The sequence below is a fragment of the Balaenoptera acutorostrata genome, chromosome 3 (genome assembly GCF_949987535.1).
Source record: "Balaenoptera acutorostrata chromosome 3, mBalAcu1.1, whole genome shotgun sequence".
Classification (NCBI taxonomy): Eukaryota; Metazoa; Chordata; class Mammalia; order Artiodactyla; family Balaenopteridae; genus Balaenoptera; species Balaenoptera acutorostrata.
The window spans coordinates 115,804,536-115,821,385 of NC_080066.1; the positions used below are offsets into that span (position 1 = coordinate 115,804,536).

Genomic DNA, 16,850 nt, shown 5'->3' on the forward strand with positions numbered 1-16,850 from the left:
GGGAAAATTAGTGCTCTTGTAGGGCTGCTCAAAAGAAATTCAATTTTGTTGTTGGACATGTATTTTTTTTTTACTTTAGAATAAGAGAAACTTTAAACTACTATTTTAGAAGAGTAAAATTAGAATGTTATTAGGCTTTAAAACCCCCAAATTAATTTCTTTTCAGGAAAATACGTAAATTTATAAAACACCTTGGAAGTTTATTTTTAAAGGAAATAGATTCACGTTGCCTTCTGGCCCGTTTGCATAAAGGTGGTTTTAGATCAGCAAGGCTGCAAACTACCATTTTAAGTCAAAACATATTCTGCTTAGTCTAAATAACATTTAAAGGGAAAGAGTAACTATCTTGCTTAAGGGAAGGAACTATGATTTTCTCATATCGGAAGCAAAGAAGTAAAAACGTAGAGGCTGTTTTTTATTCTGATGAGGGCAGGGGACAAGCTGCCACTAGTGACAGGAAGAGAAGGTTGACACCGGGAGTAGTTTTTGTTTCTGTCTGTATATCCCATTCTCAGCCCTCTACCTCGAGTCAATTGAGAAGACTTCATGCCTCTTATTCACCATAGTGAAGGAAACTGACTCAGAAGGGAAAGGACACGGGCCAGGGTATGGCTGTCCAATCTTGATGGTGCTATGGTTCTTAGAACTCCTCGGTAGGCAGCTGATCCAAGAAGGTATTTGCAGGGAGAACAAAAAGCAAGTCATCCTTACTCTCATCTGAAGCATCTCTGCCCGAGTCTTGGTTGATCCCATAAATCTCTGGGGTCCTTGTTTTTTGTGACTGTTCTCTCCATGTGCACCAGCCAAGCCTCAGGATGTGCTACAGTTACTTACTATCAGACCCCACTTGGGGAGCTGCTAGAACTTAAAAGGCCTGAAAAGCCCTTGCTAGAAACTGGAAAGGAGTTTCTTCAGACACATTAATTTTTCTTTTTTCTTTTCTGCAAAGTAAACATTTTCTAAATGAGGTAAATTGATTACTACACTCTTAGCACCCATCAGTCATTTATTTTTAGTGAGCTCAAGGATCGTACCTGAGCGGTAGCTGAGAGGGGCTGTGTAGAGATCTAAATCATGTGTATGTATTTTTGTATTCTTCAGTGGAATCAACCAGCCCCAGTCTGCTAACCACTGACAACACCCTTGAGCGTTCGTTTTTCATCCGAATGAAATCTACTCTGACCAAACGTGGCGTACACATCAAATCATCAGGATATAAGGTAAGCTGGGCTCCAGCAGGGGAAAGACTTCTGTCTCGGGTCAATCCTAGGTCACTTGCATTGAGTTTCCCAGCTGCTTTGGGTCCATATAATCAATACGTGTGATCTTGAGCAGCCCACAGGGTTCTTAGTTATCTTCCTGTCTCAAGGCAGGGGATTCATTACACCCCTCATTCTCACTTCAGACAGTGCTGGTGCACTAAATGCCTCAGCGAGTGTCTTTCCTTAAAACACATGTTAATAATGCATCAAGTGCTTCAGCACATGCTAGAAATTCACTTTGACGGAGAAGGTGAGCCAAATTCACATCCGTCCTTAAGATGACCATTCTAGAACTACTACTATAAGAATTCTACTTCTCCCAACTCCCCCTTCCAATCCCCCCCTTTCTCTTTAGAGAAAGACTGTCCATTTTAATAACTGCTTGGCCACCAAGATTCATATATGTAGATAAGAAAATCAGGTTGAATGTCAGAAATCCTAATTTTGAAATCACAGTGACTGAACATTCAGTCACACCTTAGCATAGATAGAACACTCCACATACAGAAAATATGTTCCGCACAACAGCAAAGACCAAGTCCAGAGTCATAATCTACATTATTACCATTCTAAGGTTAAGGATATAAAAGCTTTCTAATCTTGGGAAATTCCAACGTTTCAGTTACTATAGCAACATAAATTAAGACCTATGAAATTCATGAAATGCCTTTGGCAACCCGAATCTTATCAGTTTTACAACACACTAACCAATCTTTCAAACAATATTTATTATATGAGGAGGGCAAACAGATGGAATGCACTGTCGCTGTGGCCGGCATGACCTTTCCCCACTGGAGAGTCTAGAGCTTCCAGTAGCCCAGTTCTTGTGGGACAATGCCATAATTGTGTCTGGGATGGCAACAGTCATTGTCAGGGATGGCAACAGTCATTTTCATCAGGCTTTAAAAACCTTGCATAAGTCATCAGGAGGCTAGCAGCTGCAGAAAAGTCAGAATCAGGCATTTTCTTTGACATTAATTCTTCTGTAAAAAGGAAGGCTGTGGTAAAGCAGGTCCTTCTAAGGATGACCTTTAGCTGAGCTGTCCTACAGCCCAAAGGGCACGTGTGGAACACCCTTAACCTTTACCAGGGTTCAAAGCAAGGGAGAGGCCCCCCGGGCAGCGCCCTGTGCAGTAGCTCCCCCTACAGAGGGATTTGTTGACCTGTTACAAAGGGATATGTTGGAGGACAAAAAACAGACTACCTTTAGGACCATCATGTATTTTCCTGCCTCACAGAAACACTGTACATTTATTAGTTGCTAACTGTGTAGCCTCAGCCAGTTTGGAATTCTATAAGCAAACTATAGGTGTAGTGATTATTGTCATTTTAATGCTAGAAAGATGCATTCTTGGCATTCCAACTTTTCTGTCAGCATTTGTTCTTCACCTTTCCTGGTTTTTCCTGGTTGGTAGCAGGCATATCCCAGAAGGGAAGAAGGGTGGAAGAGGTGAGGTATATTTTGAAAAAGCAATATCTAGTGTAATTCAATATCATTAGATAACTTAATTTTTTGAAAACCAACAAAAAATTTTTATTACTTTCATACAACAAACTAGAGATTGTAAAGCTCTGCAACATTTTATTTGCCCAAAAGTGGGAGGTATGGTAAAAAATAATAATAATAACAACAATATAGAGAAATAGTTTGAGTTTCAGTCTAGGCAAGAGACTAAGTGGCTTGGGTTCTGTTGGTTCTGTCATTCGGGCAGCTCAGTCAAGCTGTTTGGCTACATGATCTGAAATTGGAGAAGCTAATTTCTTAAATATTGACAGAACATTCATTCACTATTTTGACAAATGTTTACTGAGCTCCTAATATGGAGCTTGTTCAAGATTCTAAACTCAGCTTTGAACAACAAAAAGTCCCTGCCAACTGCTAACGAACAGGGGGGAAAGAGACCATAATAAGTAAATAAATAAAGAAGGTGATTTCAGAGGGCGATGAAGGCTAAAACAACAGTAGCTAACATTTGTGCGCACTACAATATGCTGAGCATGGGACAGCTTATGTGTATTAGTCCTCATGACAATCCAGGAGGAGAGCGTTTTCATTGTTTCCATTTTGCAGATGAAAAAACTAAGGCTGGAGAGGTTAATTACACACCCAGGTTCACACACTGAAAGGACAGAGCTGGGGTTTGAGCTCGGGGAGTCTGGTTCCATGTCCCCTGCACTTAACCACTAGGCCACACTATTAGGCAGAGAGTGAAGCAAGGTAATGTGAGGGAGTGGCTGGTGGGGACCACTTTAGACAGGGTCACAGAAGGTCTCCCTGAGGAGGTGACATGTCACCTATGAGAGGTGAATGAAAAGGGACCTCCATGAAAACATAAATGGAAGAAGAGTGTTTCTGGAGCTCCTCTGGTTTAGGATTAAGACACTTTGCTCTAAGAAGGGAAACAAAATATTAAAAAGCATAACCTTGAACGTCCAGGATTAGAAGAGATTTAGAAGCTGTTCCAGTTTCCATCAAATTATATAATGTTAAAGTGATCATACTCCTCTGACAGTACCTCTTTTTCAAGATATCCTGAAAGTCTCCATCCAATGCTTACTTTCCTCCCTAGAACTGCTAACATGAGAGTTGATTCATCCACTGTTCCCCCAATGAGATGAATCATTCAACAGACCCAGCTCTCCCCTCCTCCTCCACAGTGAACTTCCCTCATTAATTAACCTTGTCTGGAAGTTAGTGGAAGAGCTGATGAGAAGCCGTGACATGACACAGCTGAATAACATCCCTATTTATCTGTTCATTCTCAGTAAATAAATCTAACAGCTTATAAAACATTCAAATAAAACTGGTAATCACCCCACCACCACACAATAAACACAAATAAAAAGAAACAGAGATGATAATTTCTCCATACTCCCAGTATTCTCCCTAATTTATTACCATTGTTTGCTTCTTTCTTTTTCCCTTAGTTAAAGATTCAAGATGTTAAGCCTTGCTCAGTGCACGTCACTATATTTCTCTCCATTTTTTCTGTGTCCTTGGCACATGGGCTGTTCTCACTTTCTCCATCACTTTTTAGTGTTATCATTGTTGTCACTGACAGTAATAATAGTAGCAGAAGTACCACTTATTGAATATTGGCAGGCACCGTACCGCTTTATACTTATTTTGTCTAATCCCCACAACTTTATATAAAAACTTCCTCTGTGCCGGGCATTGTTCAAGCTTTATGTTCTATTATTATGCCCATTTTGCAGGTGGTGAAACTGAGGCTTTCAAAGTTTCAATACTTTGCCTATATTCATTCTTACAGCTCTTAAGTAGCTACTGAGGAGCCAGGATTGATCCAGGCATTTAAGTTCCAGAGTCTGCCCTGTTCACTCCTCTGCTTCAATGCATAATGGATTAAGTCCAAAGAAGCACTCAGCACAAACTGGACCTCAGCAAAGGAAAAATTAATCTAAGTTTTTAAAAGAAAATCCTCTTGCCTGATTAAGACCTTCCCTTGGTGGCTCAACATATTCCACAGCACTAGTGTACAGAGATTTACCTTCCTTTCTAGGGTATATGATACCCACTCAGATACCCAGGACCAAGAATTCTAGCCAAAGGAGTGCCAGTCTGGATCTGCTAATTCAGGTAGAGAGTGGGATATAAATTGGCGTTGCTTCCACACCCCAGGCCTCAGGAAAGTCACCCTCTCTCCTCCGATGAAGTTTCCCAGCTGTGAGCTGACATGCCTTGTCTCTGTCCCCATTTGCTTTGAAATCCACAGTAGTGCATTAGCTGGACCAGCCACTTTTTAAGCCTCCGGGGCTTCCTTGCTGTTTAGGTCTCATTGCTGGCCACATATCTTAACATAACAGGGCTCTTCCTTTCAGTTGCACCATATCAATATTCTGCCTTCTTGATTAGGTCTAGGTCTGGGGGTAACTTCTTGGGTATAGCACAGGGGACAAAAGGAGATAATGTAATCAGGGAAATTAGAGAAGGAAAGACTTACAGGGTCACCTCCTTACCTCTTGTCTTTGGAGGATAGTTTCCTTTGGGGTGGTACTGTCCATTGTATAACCTATTCTTAAATGCCCACCGGCACCACTGTGATTTCTAGAGTATTTATCCACACACATGGTGATGTCCTACCTCTCAAGGTATGGTAGAACATCCTCGACTGAGGAACACAGACAGAGAGAGAATCTCTGTTATGTTTATACAGTGCTGAGAATGACTCCTTGAAAATCCTCAAGTTCCGGGAGTTCCTGCTCTGACACATACAAACAGATTACTAAGGGAGGATGGGGGAGCTCCAGATACTTAAAAATAAACAGTCCCCCATCTGGGATGATTTGGCTATGGATTTGCCTGTAGCTACGTGTTGAGCTAAACGATTTCTGAAATCTATCCAACCTCCTTATGGTATAAAGAGTCAGAGTATAAATAATAATAGAGAAAATACTGTGTAAGTCCGCTAGTTTATTCAGGCTGCTGATATAATTCAGCTTTAAGAATCTCTGTCGATATCTAAACATGAGGTAACAAAAGCAAAAAATTAGAGGGTGCTAATTAGCTAAAGGCAATTCTTTTGTCTTTTCTAAGCCCACAAACGTGAACATCTTTTAAATCTTCTCTTGTTCATTTTTTTAAATTCATGGTTGTATCCATTCTGTAGAGTAAGGCACTTCCATAATTTTAACAGCGATTTGTTTTCTTTGGGGTGTCATAGATGCCTTCAAGGATTTGATGAAATCTGTAGCACCTCTCCCAAGGTAAATGCATTTTCCATCAGGAAGTTCTTGAATCCCTGAAGTGTATCCAGTGATTTCAGGTTACAAAACCCTATTTAATATCTTTGGTACTTAGTAAGAAATCAAGTTAGTGCATCTTCCAGAATTTATTTCACCAATACCACAGTAGTCCTTTCCTTCCTCCACATTTCTCCCTCCCTTTTGCCCATTGAGTGTTAATAATACATATTGAAGTCCTGTGACAAAAGACATCAACTCCTAGATTACCAAAGGACAAAGTGAAGATTTACGTTTTGATCCCCACGTGCACATAATCTTCTGAAAAAGTATTTCTCAGAAAATATTTTTTATAAAAATAATACCGACTATTAAAAGATTTTATCTGTGGTTGAGAATTATTTTCTGTGGCACATGGTCCTCCTTTGTTTCCTGGTCGTGTCACTAGGATTTCCAATGTCAAAATCACAGCTAAGTCAATTTTAGAGTTGAAGGCTTTTCATATGCAAACGTGTTCCTGATTGAATGTGTATACTGACAAGACTCAAAAGATGATAGCAGACTAGAAGGGAATTACTACTGTTTCAACCATCTGGGATTTTAGTTCTTGGTTTAATTCTTATTAAACCAAGTCTATAAAACTAAGATATCAACCCCTCCCTCTTGATCACCTGCCACTTTACTGTGCTGCCAGAGTTGGTTGAATCCACCTGCTTCTATTGCCATTCTTCCAGCTTAATGCCTTTTTCTGGATCTGTTGTGAGAAATTCCCAAATTACCTCCCAGCAGATTTACTTCTCCATTCTACCGTGAATTCTGCTCCATGGAACAGCTTCCCAAAGTCTCAGTGATCATTTATTTCTCTGCTCCTGAGTCTTCAATGGTTCACAGTGCCAACATATTCAAGAATTTAGTCCTTGGCTACCACCATCTCCATCATTCTTTTTTGGAACTCTTAATACTGATGCTCTAATAAAATCAGTCCAATCATCTTTCCTGAAATACATCTGCATACTCACACTGCTGTGCTTTTGGCCATGATTTTTTTTTTTTCCTAAAATGCCTTTCTGCCACACTTTCACCTGGAAAATTCTTACTCAACCAGTATGGCAGCACTCAAATATCACTTCCTTTTGCATCTCCCCCAATGCACCTGTCCCTTCTCTGTGCTAAAATAGCATTTTTAGTTTTTACTTAAGCTCTCTGTGCCTTGGTTTTCTCACCTGTAAGATAAAACTATTATTAGTGTGTAACCCAAAGAATCTTTCTACAGATCAAATGAGATAACACAGTCTAGCTGTTTTCTCTCCATTTTATGAAGCACTTTTATATAACCTCATATGAACCTCCCAATAATTCTTTTAGGTAATTGTCTCTGTTTCCAGTCTTGGAGATGGGTTAAACTGAGCCACAGAAGTATGAATTGACTTGTCTAAAGTCACATAAATGGTAAACGGCAAAACTGAGAGAAATATCCAGATCCTCCAATTTCAAATTCCTTCTTCTTTCCCATAAACTACATTGGATACTGGGTGCTTTCTTATTCTGCTTTCTTCCCTCAGCACCTAGCATAGTATGCTGCATGTAGTTGCCATTCAGTAAATGTTAATTGAATTGAATTTCATGCTCTCTCTTTTTCTGAGATAACAGTGAAAATGTTGACAGTACTGAGCCCTATAACATACCACTACAGAACCTGCTAACTGACATCAGTGTCTTTTAGATGTGACCACTGGAGCAGCTATGCACCCAGATGACTCTACCATGATCTGGCTCCCATTCCTCCATCTTGCCTGCTACAATATCGTTACTCTGTACCAGTGCACCTTATGAAAATCAGAATATATCACACCTACAGCATTCCCTTGAGCCATCAGTTGAGAATTCCTTTCAGAAAACAAAAAATAGAGTCATCTTAGCATCACTTATTCATCAGGATTTCATATTGGCATCTGGTGATCACCACTTTATTTCTATTAAATCATCTCTCAAGACTTTTTTTCTGGATATTAACATTTTGAGGCTCTATATCTCTGAAAACTAGAGCAATATTATCCTGCATTCTGGCACAACTCCATGATTTGTTAAAGACTGCTAAAAATATGTGAAGTGTTGTTATGGGAAGGCTGGTTCTTTCTTTGCCCAAGAGGGTAACTGTATGCAGTGAGTTTTAATTGTACCAGGAGAAGTTTAGCTTGGAGCTATGACCAGCACTAATGTAGGGGACAATGGGGAGGTGGTCCTTCTCTGGAGATTTCTAAGAGCATACACGAAACTCATCACTTAGGAGTCTCTTCTCATAGACAAGTGTGGACAGATTAGATGCCATCTGGATGTTTCTCCAGTCTGAGATTGAGAAATGTTCCAGGTGTCCAGACATATCAATGCTTCTCCTGAAGCCTTTGCTTCAGCTTTGTGTTGTCTTGAAATGACGACTATGGTATTCCAAGCTTCACAAAATGTAACTGCCTTGTCAAATCTATAGATGAATTTTCAGAGAAGACCAAAAATTCTGTCAACCCATTCAGGCTTTCTAAGACTACGTATATATTGCCTTTCAATCCTCAACCCAGACACCCAGAATAGATTGAAGGAGAAAAAAACTTCCAGGGTAGAACTTACAGGCAGAGGTTATCCTGATGAAAAATGCAAATAGAGGAGAGAACCAATAAAATCAAGTTTTTAAAATCCTATTATCTCCTTTTAGTCCCTGCTCACCTCTGCACAATTGTCCATTACAACGTGGTTTCCAGTGTCATTTTAAATATAACTGACATTGTTTCTGATCTTAAAGAATTCATTTCCCATTACCAAGACATGATAGTAGTTCTAGCTTGGGATATGCCATTTATACCCGGACTAATCAGCTAGCTGTTTTACCAACTAGAGGCATAATCGCGAGCCATTCTGTGAAGTGTCTGTAAACTCTATGTCAGTAACTGCCACCCAAGTATGTTGCTAACTTACAGGTACTTCATTTTCCATTGTACAGATTTTAGAAAGCAGGTAGACAAGCAAGATCATCCCATCTTTGACTAATTCTAGATCTTTTCAGTTTGGCTTTCTGAGTCTTTGCTTGCTAAGAATAATGAAAATGACGATCACTTTGAAAATGACATCAATGATGCAAAAATTAACAAACCTTTCTGTATATAAAGTCATTTAACTAACGAATACCCTTCCAAAATTATCATAATGTCTTTGTAAGTATCTTCTCAATCTAACAGATTTTAAAATATCATCTATTATGAGACTTTGGCCAATTAAAAAGATTTTTAAAAGAAAGAAAAAACAGACTTAAGAACAAAAAGTCAACATAAGCACAGTCCCTCGCTTTTTCAAGCTCAGCACTCTTGGATGTGCTGAGATGCCCCAACAATAGCTACAAAGGTCCACAATTTCCGTTTCCCTAAAGTAATCTCTTGATCCAGTGGTCCAAAGTAGCAGTTACCTAACTCTTTACAGAGTTCAAGGGCTTCCAGATATGTTACCTTGTCTGACCCTCATTACCTCAAAACTCTCTCACTGAAGAGTGATTAACCGCATAGGCTGTGACATCAAACAGCCCAAAATTTGGACTTGGTCCTGCCTTTCCTGACTCAATGATTTTAAGTATATTGTTTAACCTCTTTAAGCATCTATTTCCTCTCCTGTAAAGTGAGAGTACAAATGGAACCTCCTTCATAAGACTATTGTGAAATAAAGTGGGTAGTGCAGATACAGTCAGTTCTACCACAATGCCTGGCCCATGGTGAGCACACAATACATGTTCATATGTGAAGTTTCATGTTTATGGAACTCGTATTATGAGTTTGATAAAGGTTGATCTAGACGGTCCAAAACCTTAACTTCCACACCTCTGCATATGCACCTATAACTATGGAAAAGTAGTAATTCATCAATAATATTTCTGATTGTCTCCTGGAAGTTACGTGTGCTCTAGAATAATAAATGATTTCTTCTGAATATAGAAAATGCATTTATTTCTGGGAAATTTCTCCCTGCTCAAGTGTGCTGAATATGGATTTGATTAGAAGATACAAAATATAACTGAAATACGTCATCTGCCCCTTTAACAAAAGAAACACAGACCAAATGGTTTTCTTTGGAATTGATTTAGCATCATGGCAAGACTAATATAGCCCTTTAATGTAAGAAATGAAGTAGGGGCAGGGCTAATTTGTTGTTGTTGATTTCTGGAATAAATGGAGCTTCTAGGTTCCTATAAGCCCACAGTCTCCACAGTTTGCTTAAAGCATCTACATACACATAAACTGAACCCCCTGAGGAAGGCAGACCACCACTGTGGCTTGAGCCCAGCTTTATCTCAGGAGTACCATACACGACATTCCAGAGAAGATTCAGTTGACTCATTCCAAGTACAGAAAAAGAGCCAGGATCCTGGAGTTCCTATCTTCTCATGTAGTGACTTCCTAGGGGACGAGGGACTAACCTCATTTTTCCATCTCTCTATGAATGCCCTCCACTATCAGACTAAAAGAATGGCTTCATTGCAAAGTGCTTTGAGTTACAAGACTCTGATTTAAATAAGAGTCATCTCTGTAATCAGTTCTCAACCCTCTGTAGTAATATTCAAGAGAGAGACTTTGGCCTGCCGCCTTAACTGCGTGCCTGTGTGTGTGTGTGTGTATTTAATCTGAAGTATCAGTGGGCAGTGGATATTTCTAAGTTGCCATGTTGGAAACACTGCTTTCAGCTTATTTCTGGCAATGGTCTACGGAAGCAAACCATATAAGTTATTGTTTGACTGGTAGCAGTATTTACACCTCCTTTTCACCAGGGCTTTTGGACCTGCTTTTTATTCTCCCTGGAGTATATATTGCCCTCAGATATACCCATGGGTCACAAATGAATTTCTTGCAGCTTTCTGCTCAGATGTCACTTCCCTCACTACCTCCTATAAAATAGCTCAAGACACCCTCTGTCCCCCATCATCTGCTTTATCCTGCTGCCTTACTGTTCTTCATAGCACTTACAATCTAACATAATATCTTAAATTTGTCTGTATATAATTTTTCTCCCCCATGACAGTGTAAGCTGAAGCTCCTAGAATAGTTTCAGTCACATAGTAGAAATTCAATAAACATTTTTTTTTTAAAAAGAAGGAATTTATAAATACTGGACATCATCTGTACTAACTAAGGCCAGAATATATTCCTTTCTTGGGTCAATATTCCTGTCCTTTAAGGGGGATATAGAGATGAGAATATTCATCCAATAGAATTATACAATTTTTTAGTTTCCAGGCCCTATTGCTAAGTAAGATAAATTGAAGTTTTCTTCAATTTCCTTTTAAAAAACCTTCACTAATGGTTGACATATTCTATGACATATTTTTCATGCTACCATATTCAGTTTTTTGAAAATCAACATGTATTTAACTTGTACCCCACTTATACCCAATTCTAGTGTCTAGAACTCTGGAAGTACAATCAAGAGTCACTTGATTATTACTTGGTAGTTCTGAATATATTTAACAGTTCTCAACAGCTCCTTGTTAAATGTCCTTCAAACTCATGACTCCTTGTAGAAGTCATGAAAACAGAGTGGCTTAATAGGGGCACACCTGGTGAGGGGATTCAGAAAATTTCATCCCATTACCAGCACATTGCTGCTTACTTGCTATGCAACATTGGACAAGCAGCCTGGTTATTCCGGGCTTCTGTTTCCTTGCTAGAAATGAAACAACGATATGACTTGCCTTCAGTGTTCTTCAGTCATTTGATGGTTGAAATTACTTCCTCCCTAGAGTATGCTCTCTACATTAGGGTGAAAGCCCCTCTGGGATACTCAGGGGGGAATGGAAATAGAGGATCTGCCTAATAGGAGCAGCCCCTGACTCCTGGGAAGAGAGAGCTTAAGGCCTGCCAGGAAGTTCTAACAAAGGCCACACAGTTACCAAGAGCTGCCATATTGCCTCGTGGGCAGTGCTGGTTTGAGAAATATTCCAGCAAACATTTAACCAAATCACTGCAGCAAGGGAGACGAGGTCTGGGGAGGATTTTGTAATCCTTAGGGAGAGCTCAATCAACTTTGTACCTTGTCCTATGGATAGACTAGACCCTGAGGAATCAATCTAGATCCTAAATTGAGGGCAAAAATAAGATGATGATTTGATAGTAATACTCTCTTGCCTTATTCCATGAGCAGTGACAAATTTCTTTTCCTTACTTGCTTTAACGTAATATGTACTCTTTTAATGCCAAATAACAGACAATATCATGTTCTTATTAAATTTCTCTCTTTTCCCCTTTAATTCTTTTGCAGTTGGCTTATTGTTGTCTGAAATAGTTATGTTTCCAGTTGAAGGGAAACGCATCTTTTAACCTGACTGGAATAGCCCTAGAGGCAGTTAAGTCCTTGAGTTCTTTAACGATAAGTGGAGTTAACGATATCATGTGTCAAACCCCTCAAAGAAAGGTAGCATAGAAATGTAAAATATTCTTATTCTTAAATTGTTATTTTGTAATAAACTACTATCTTCTCTCTGAAATGCATCTTTTCTCTCTGTCCACTGGAAGGCTCAGGAGAGTGATACAGTTTGCCTAAGGACCCAGATCCCAAGCATCTCGGCACAGTGGAGGAACCTTAAGTTATGTGGACTTTACCTCTAGGACACAAAAGTGGTGGTGCCTAATACTTCCCTGTTCTCAAGCCCTCAGCCCTGTTAGGTCAACCACAGTGAATTAGAACCCAGAAGTCAACATAGATGGGCAGCAAGCCAGTCAGTAGGTGAAAAGGGAATGAAGCCCAGAACCAACAGGCCATACTATCACCGTGCCATAGAGGGAAACAGAATCCAAAGCCTGGAGAGGCCCCTCATCCAAACTTCCTCCCCAGACAGTGGTTCTCCCCTTGGGGAAAGCATCAGTGGAGGTGCCACAGAGCCCGTGACACATTTAGACCCCCAAAGGATCTTTTTCTTCCCGCATACATAAATCACACCTCCTAATCATGCCATCCAGTCCTGAAAATGTTACAAGGCTAGTGCTCTGCTAGTGAGAATTCATAGGCACCTGCTCTTGATTTTCTTCCTACTTAGAATAATTTTCACACAGCCATGATATTGCCGAATGACTCTGTTCAGAGTTCCAAATGGTAAGGCTCAAACGAGAAGGGATATGTTGGGTGTTTGGATTGTAATGATTTCAGCTCTTCCTCTTTTTTTTTTACAGCATCATTAGTAATCTGTCATTCTAATAATAATAATTCCCTTTTGACACCATGGAGGTAAGAAGAAATCATCACTGACATCAAAAATGAGGTGATATTTCAGCAGTATTATTTTACCGAAGATAAAATGGAAAGCTTTATTACTCCCCATGCCTTTAAAGAAAGCTGAACAAGGCATATGCTGACCCTAGAGCTTATCTACTTGAGTTCCTTCCAGACTGATATGAAATAACTAATTTTAATTCTTCCAACCAGAGTTTCAGAATGTGGTTTCCCCCAAAGTTTTCCATCTACGTAATGGAAACATTTTCAAAACCAAGCTTTATCCATCCATAATAAACTGGGGAATCAAAAGAAAAGTCTATTGTAACTAAGAACAATTTATAATTTTCATTCTTCAGCATCACCTTTTGTTCCAAGTATTTAGGAATTGATTTCACTCAGTCATGCATTCAATACTGATTGTGTACCTGTTGTGTATTACACACTGTACTGGGTACTAGGAAGACAAAGATGGATAAAAGAGAGTCCTTGGTCCAGAGAACAGAGTCTAGACTTATGCAGGCACACAAAGAAATGGCCAAGACAATAATACAATATGTGCTGTAATAGGGATCTGTGCAAGGGCAATGCGAGGAAGTACAGATGGTCCCTGACTTACGATGTTTTGACTTATGAATTTTCAACTTTACAATGGCACAAGAGTGATAGACATTCAGTAGAAACTATATTTCAGATTTCAAATTTTGATCTTTTCCTGGACTAGCGATATGTAATACAATAGTCTCACTGATGCTGGGCAGCTGCAGCCCTGTGATCATGAGGTTAAACAGCTGATACACTTCAACCATTCTGTACCCATTCTCTTTTTTACTTTCAGTACAGTATTCAATAAATTACATGAGGTTTTCAATGCTTTCTTTAAACATAGACTTTGTGGGCTTCCCTGGTGGTGCAGTAGTTAAGAATCCGCCTGCCAATGCAGGGAACATGGGTTCGAGCCCCGGTCCGGGAAGATCCCACATGCCGCGGAGCAACTAAGCCCGTGTGCCACAACTACTGAGCCTGCGCTCAAGAGCCTGCGAGCCGCAACTACTGAGCCCATGTGCTGCAACTACTGAAGCCTGAGTGCCTAGAGCCCGTGCTCCACAACAAGAGAAGCCACCACAATGAGAAGCGCATGCACCGCAACAAAGAGTAGCCCCCACTCGCCGCAACTAGAGAAAGTCCGTGCACAGCAACAAAGACCCAATGCAGCCAAAAATAAATAAAAATAAAAATAAATAAATTTGTAAAAAAAAAAAAAAGTGAAATTAGCTTTAAAAAAAAAGTAGACTTTGTGTTAGATGATTTTGCCCAACTGCAGGCTAACGTTTAAGTGTTCTGAGCTAGTTTACGGTAGGCTGGGCTAAGCTCTGATGTTCATTAGATTAGGTGTATTACATGCATTTTTTACTTAAAATACTTTCAGCTGATGATGGGTTTATCAGGATGCAACTCCATCGTAAGTCCAAGAAGATCTGTAAATGATTATGTCTGGTGGAAGAGGAGAGAGTCTCAAAGAGAACATGATTTTAGCCAGCTCTTAAAGGATAGACTTACCCTAAAGAGATATTAGGGAAGGAACTCTACACAGACAGAATAGTATCAGCAAAGAGATGAAGGCATCAAGTGCAATGAGCAGCAGGAAATCTGGTCCTCAAGGGAATCAGGAGTGAAAACATCTGATCTGACTCAGCAAATGTAGATGGGAGTAGAAGTCTTTATTTAATAAAGAAGTCTTTATTGTATTTATTTAGTACAATACCAGCCCAATGGGCTAATCAGTGTTAAGGATAACAAGAATGAGATTAAGACTGTTTCATTCTAACTAAACCTTTTGCTTTCATTGTAAGAAAAAGATCACTATTTTCCAAAAAGGAGACCAAGAAGATTGTTCTCAGCCCCTAGGATAAGAGAATAAGTATGCGGATTTAAGTCATTGAATAATTCCCTTTGGAATTTTCTCAATGTATTTTTCCTTCCATCATTCTGCCCTATATTGAGGACAGAGATTTCCTCCCCTCACCCCCCTTGAATCTTAGATGCTGGTATAAATAGATATTCTGAAAGCAGAAATATGATTTTCCTAGAACCAGTAACTCAAGAAAAAAACCTAAATTCTTTATGCATTGAAATCTTGGATTGCAAAATGAATCAGAAAAGGAAGACTCACACAGACCTCAGTCACGCAACTACTTGGTCTGTACACTGTTAGGTATCTAGATTCTGGGAAATGTCTGGGTACTTGGCACAATATAAGCAAAGCCTACGTTTCAGGCAGCCTAAGGTTTCCCTTATATATACCATTTACTAAAACCCCTGGCTTTAAGGATGACAACTTTTTTCTCATTGTTCATCAACTCATTTACTTCTAATGCTGGTTAGCTATCCAGCCTTTCTAGTAATTGTAGCAACCTTTATAAACAGTATTATCTGAGCACCCAATCCCTTTGTTCCAGAAAGATCTCTGCATGTCAGATCAGTTACAATTCATCTGCAATTAAACAACTGTTCTCAAATGAACAGCAACCAATGACATAAAATCTGAATGTGATAACCACGAAAATATTCAATATTTTAAGTGATATTTTTAAAAATCAAATCCAGTATGTAGCTATTGGATTTTCACTACGAGCATATTTTCGCCCTCTCTCTTCTCCCTCTCCCCAGAAAATAAAATTTTATATTCCTGGATTGAACACCTAATTACTTTTTAAAAAACAAACATTCAAAAATAAAAAGAAGGAAATCACTTTTGCTCTATTTTTGCAGTGTCTGCGTAGGCTTTATCTTGCTATCAAAGATAACACAAAACTTCGGTGCTTTGTGTTGCAGATCATTAGTTGAGTCGCTTTGTAACCGCTTGATTTTATTTATTTTTCTTTCATCAAACATCTTTTTCTTCTCTGAATAATCAATGCTCTCAATTGCTCTCAAATGCATCTACTTCTGTCACTGCAAAGCTAGTTGTAACCCCATGGAGTACCCTCCCAAACCATGCAGGAGCCATTTAAGAGGAGATCTTTTTGTTTAAGTCAGCTCTCAGGATAGAAGGGGAAATCACATCCCCAGTTGGCTCCTGACTTTTTCATTATCAGATACAGAGGCTAGAAAAGAGAACTGGACAAAAAATGGGTTTAGGTGTGTGTTTGGTTTTTTGGCGTGTGCTAAAGCCACACAGAGCTGATGCACAATAAACAAATATGCATTAGGGATTGTTTTCAGTCACTTTATAGACATATGCATTCATAAATTTTGTTACGGTTGTAAGAAGCCAACTTTGATGGGACCAAACACACAGACGAGCTTTCGATCACTGGAGCAACCACAGTCTAACTTTATGTTGACAATTTATCAGCTCCTCTCCATCAAGGAAAATTGTTTTTTAGTGCTTGCCTATTAGCAATCACATGCATAATATGAAATTGAGTTCTGGGGAGGACGGCCTGCCATCTGTCTTTCTGATATTTTTTTTTTCAGTCTTTCATGCTCAAGTTCAACTTTCTGTGTATCAGAATGCTGTAAAACAGGATTCACCCATAAGATGGGCACTTAGCAAGAAAAATGGGCCAGATACCAATGTTATCTTAGAACTTGCAGACTCTCAAAAAGGAAAATCACTGATACCCCAATCTGTGCATTATCTTTTCA

General features: G+C 39.3%; 1 protein-coding gene across 3 annotated transcripts in view; it reads left to right on the forward strand.

Moving 5' to 3' along the window:
• The window catches only part of NPAS3 (neuronal PAS domain protein 3), an 865,587-nt gene that overhangs the window by 793,047 nt on the left and 55,690 nt on the right, over positions 1–16,850 (forward strand). For all 3 annotated transcript variants that reach the window (XM_057544365.1, XM_057544366.1, XM_057544367.1), the window contains one exon: positions 1,102–1,220. In XM_057544365.1, the coding sequence (XP_057400348.1) occupies positions 1,102–1,220 (119 nt within the window). The remainder of the gene's footprint in view (positions 1–1,101; positions 1,221–16,850) is intronic.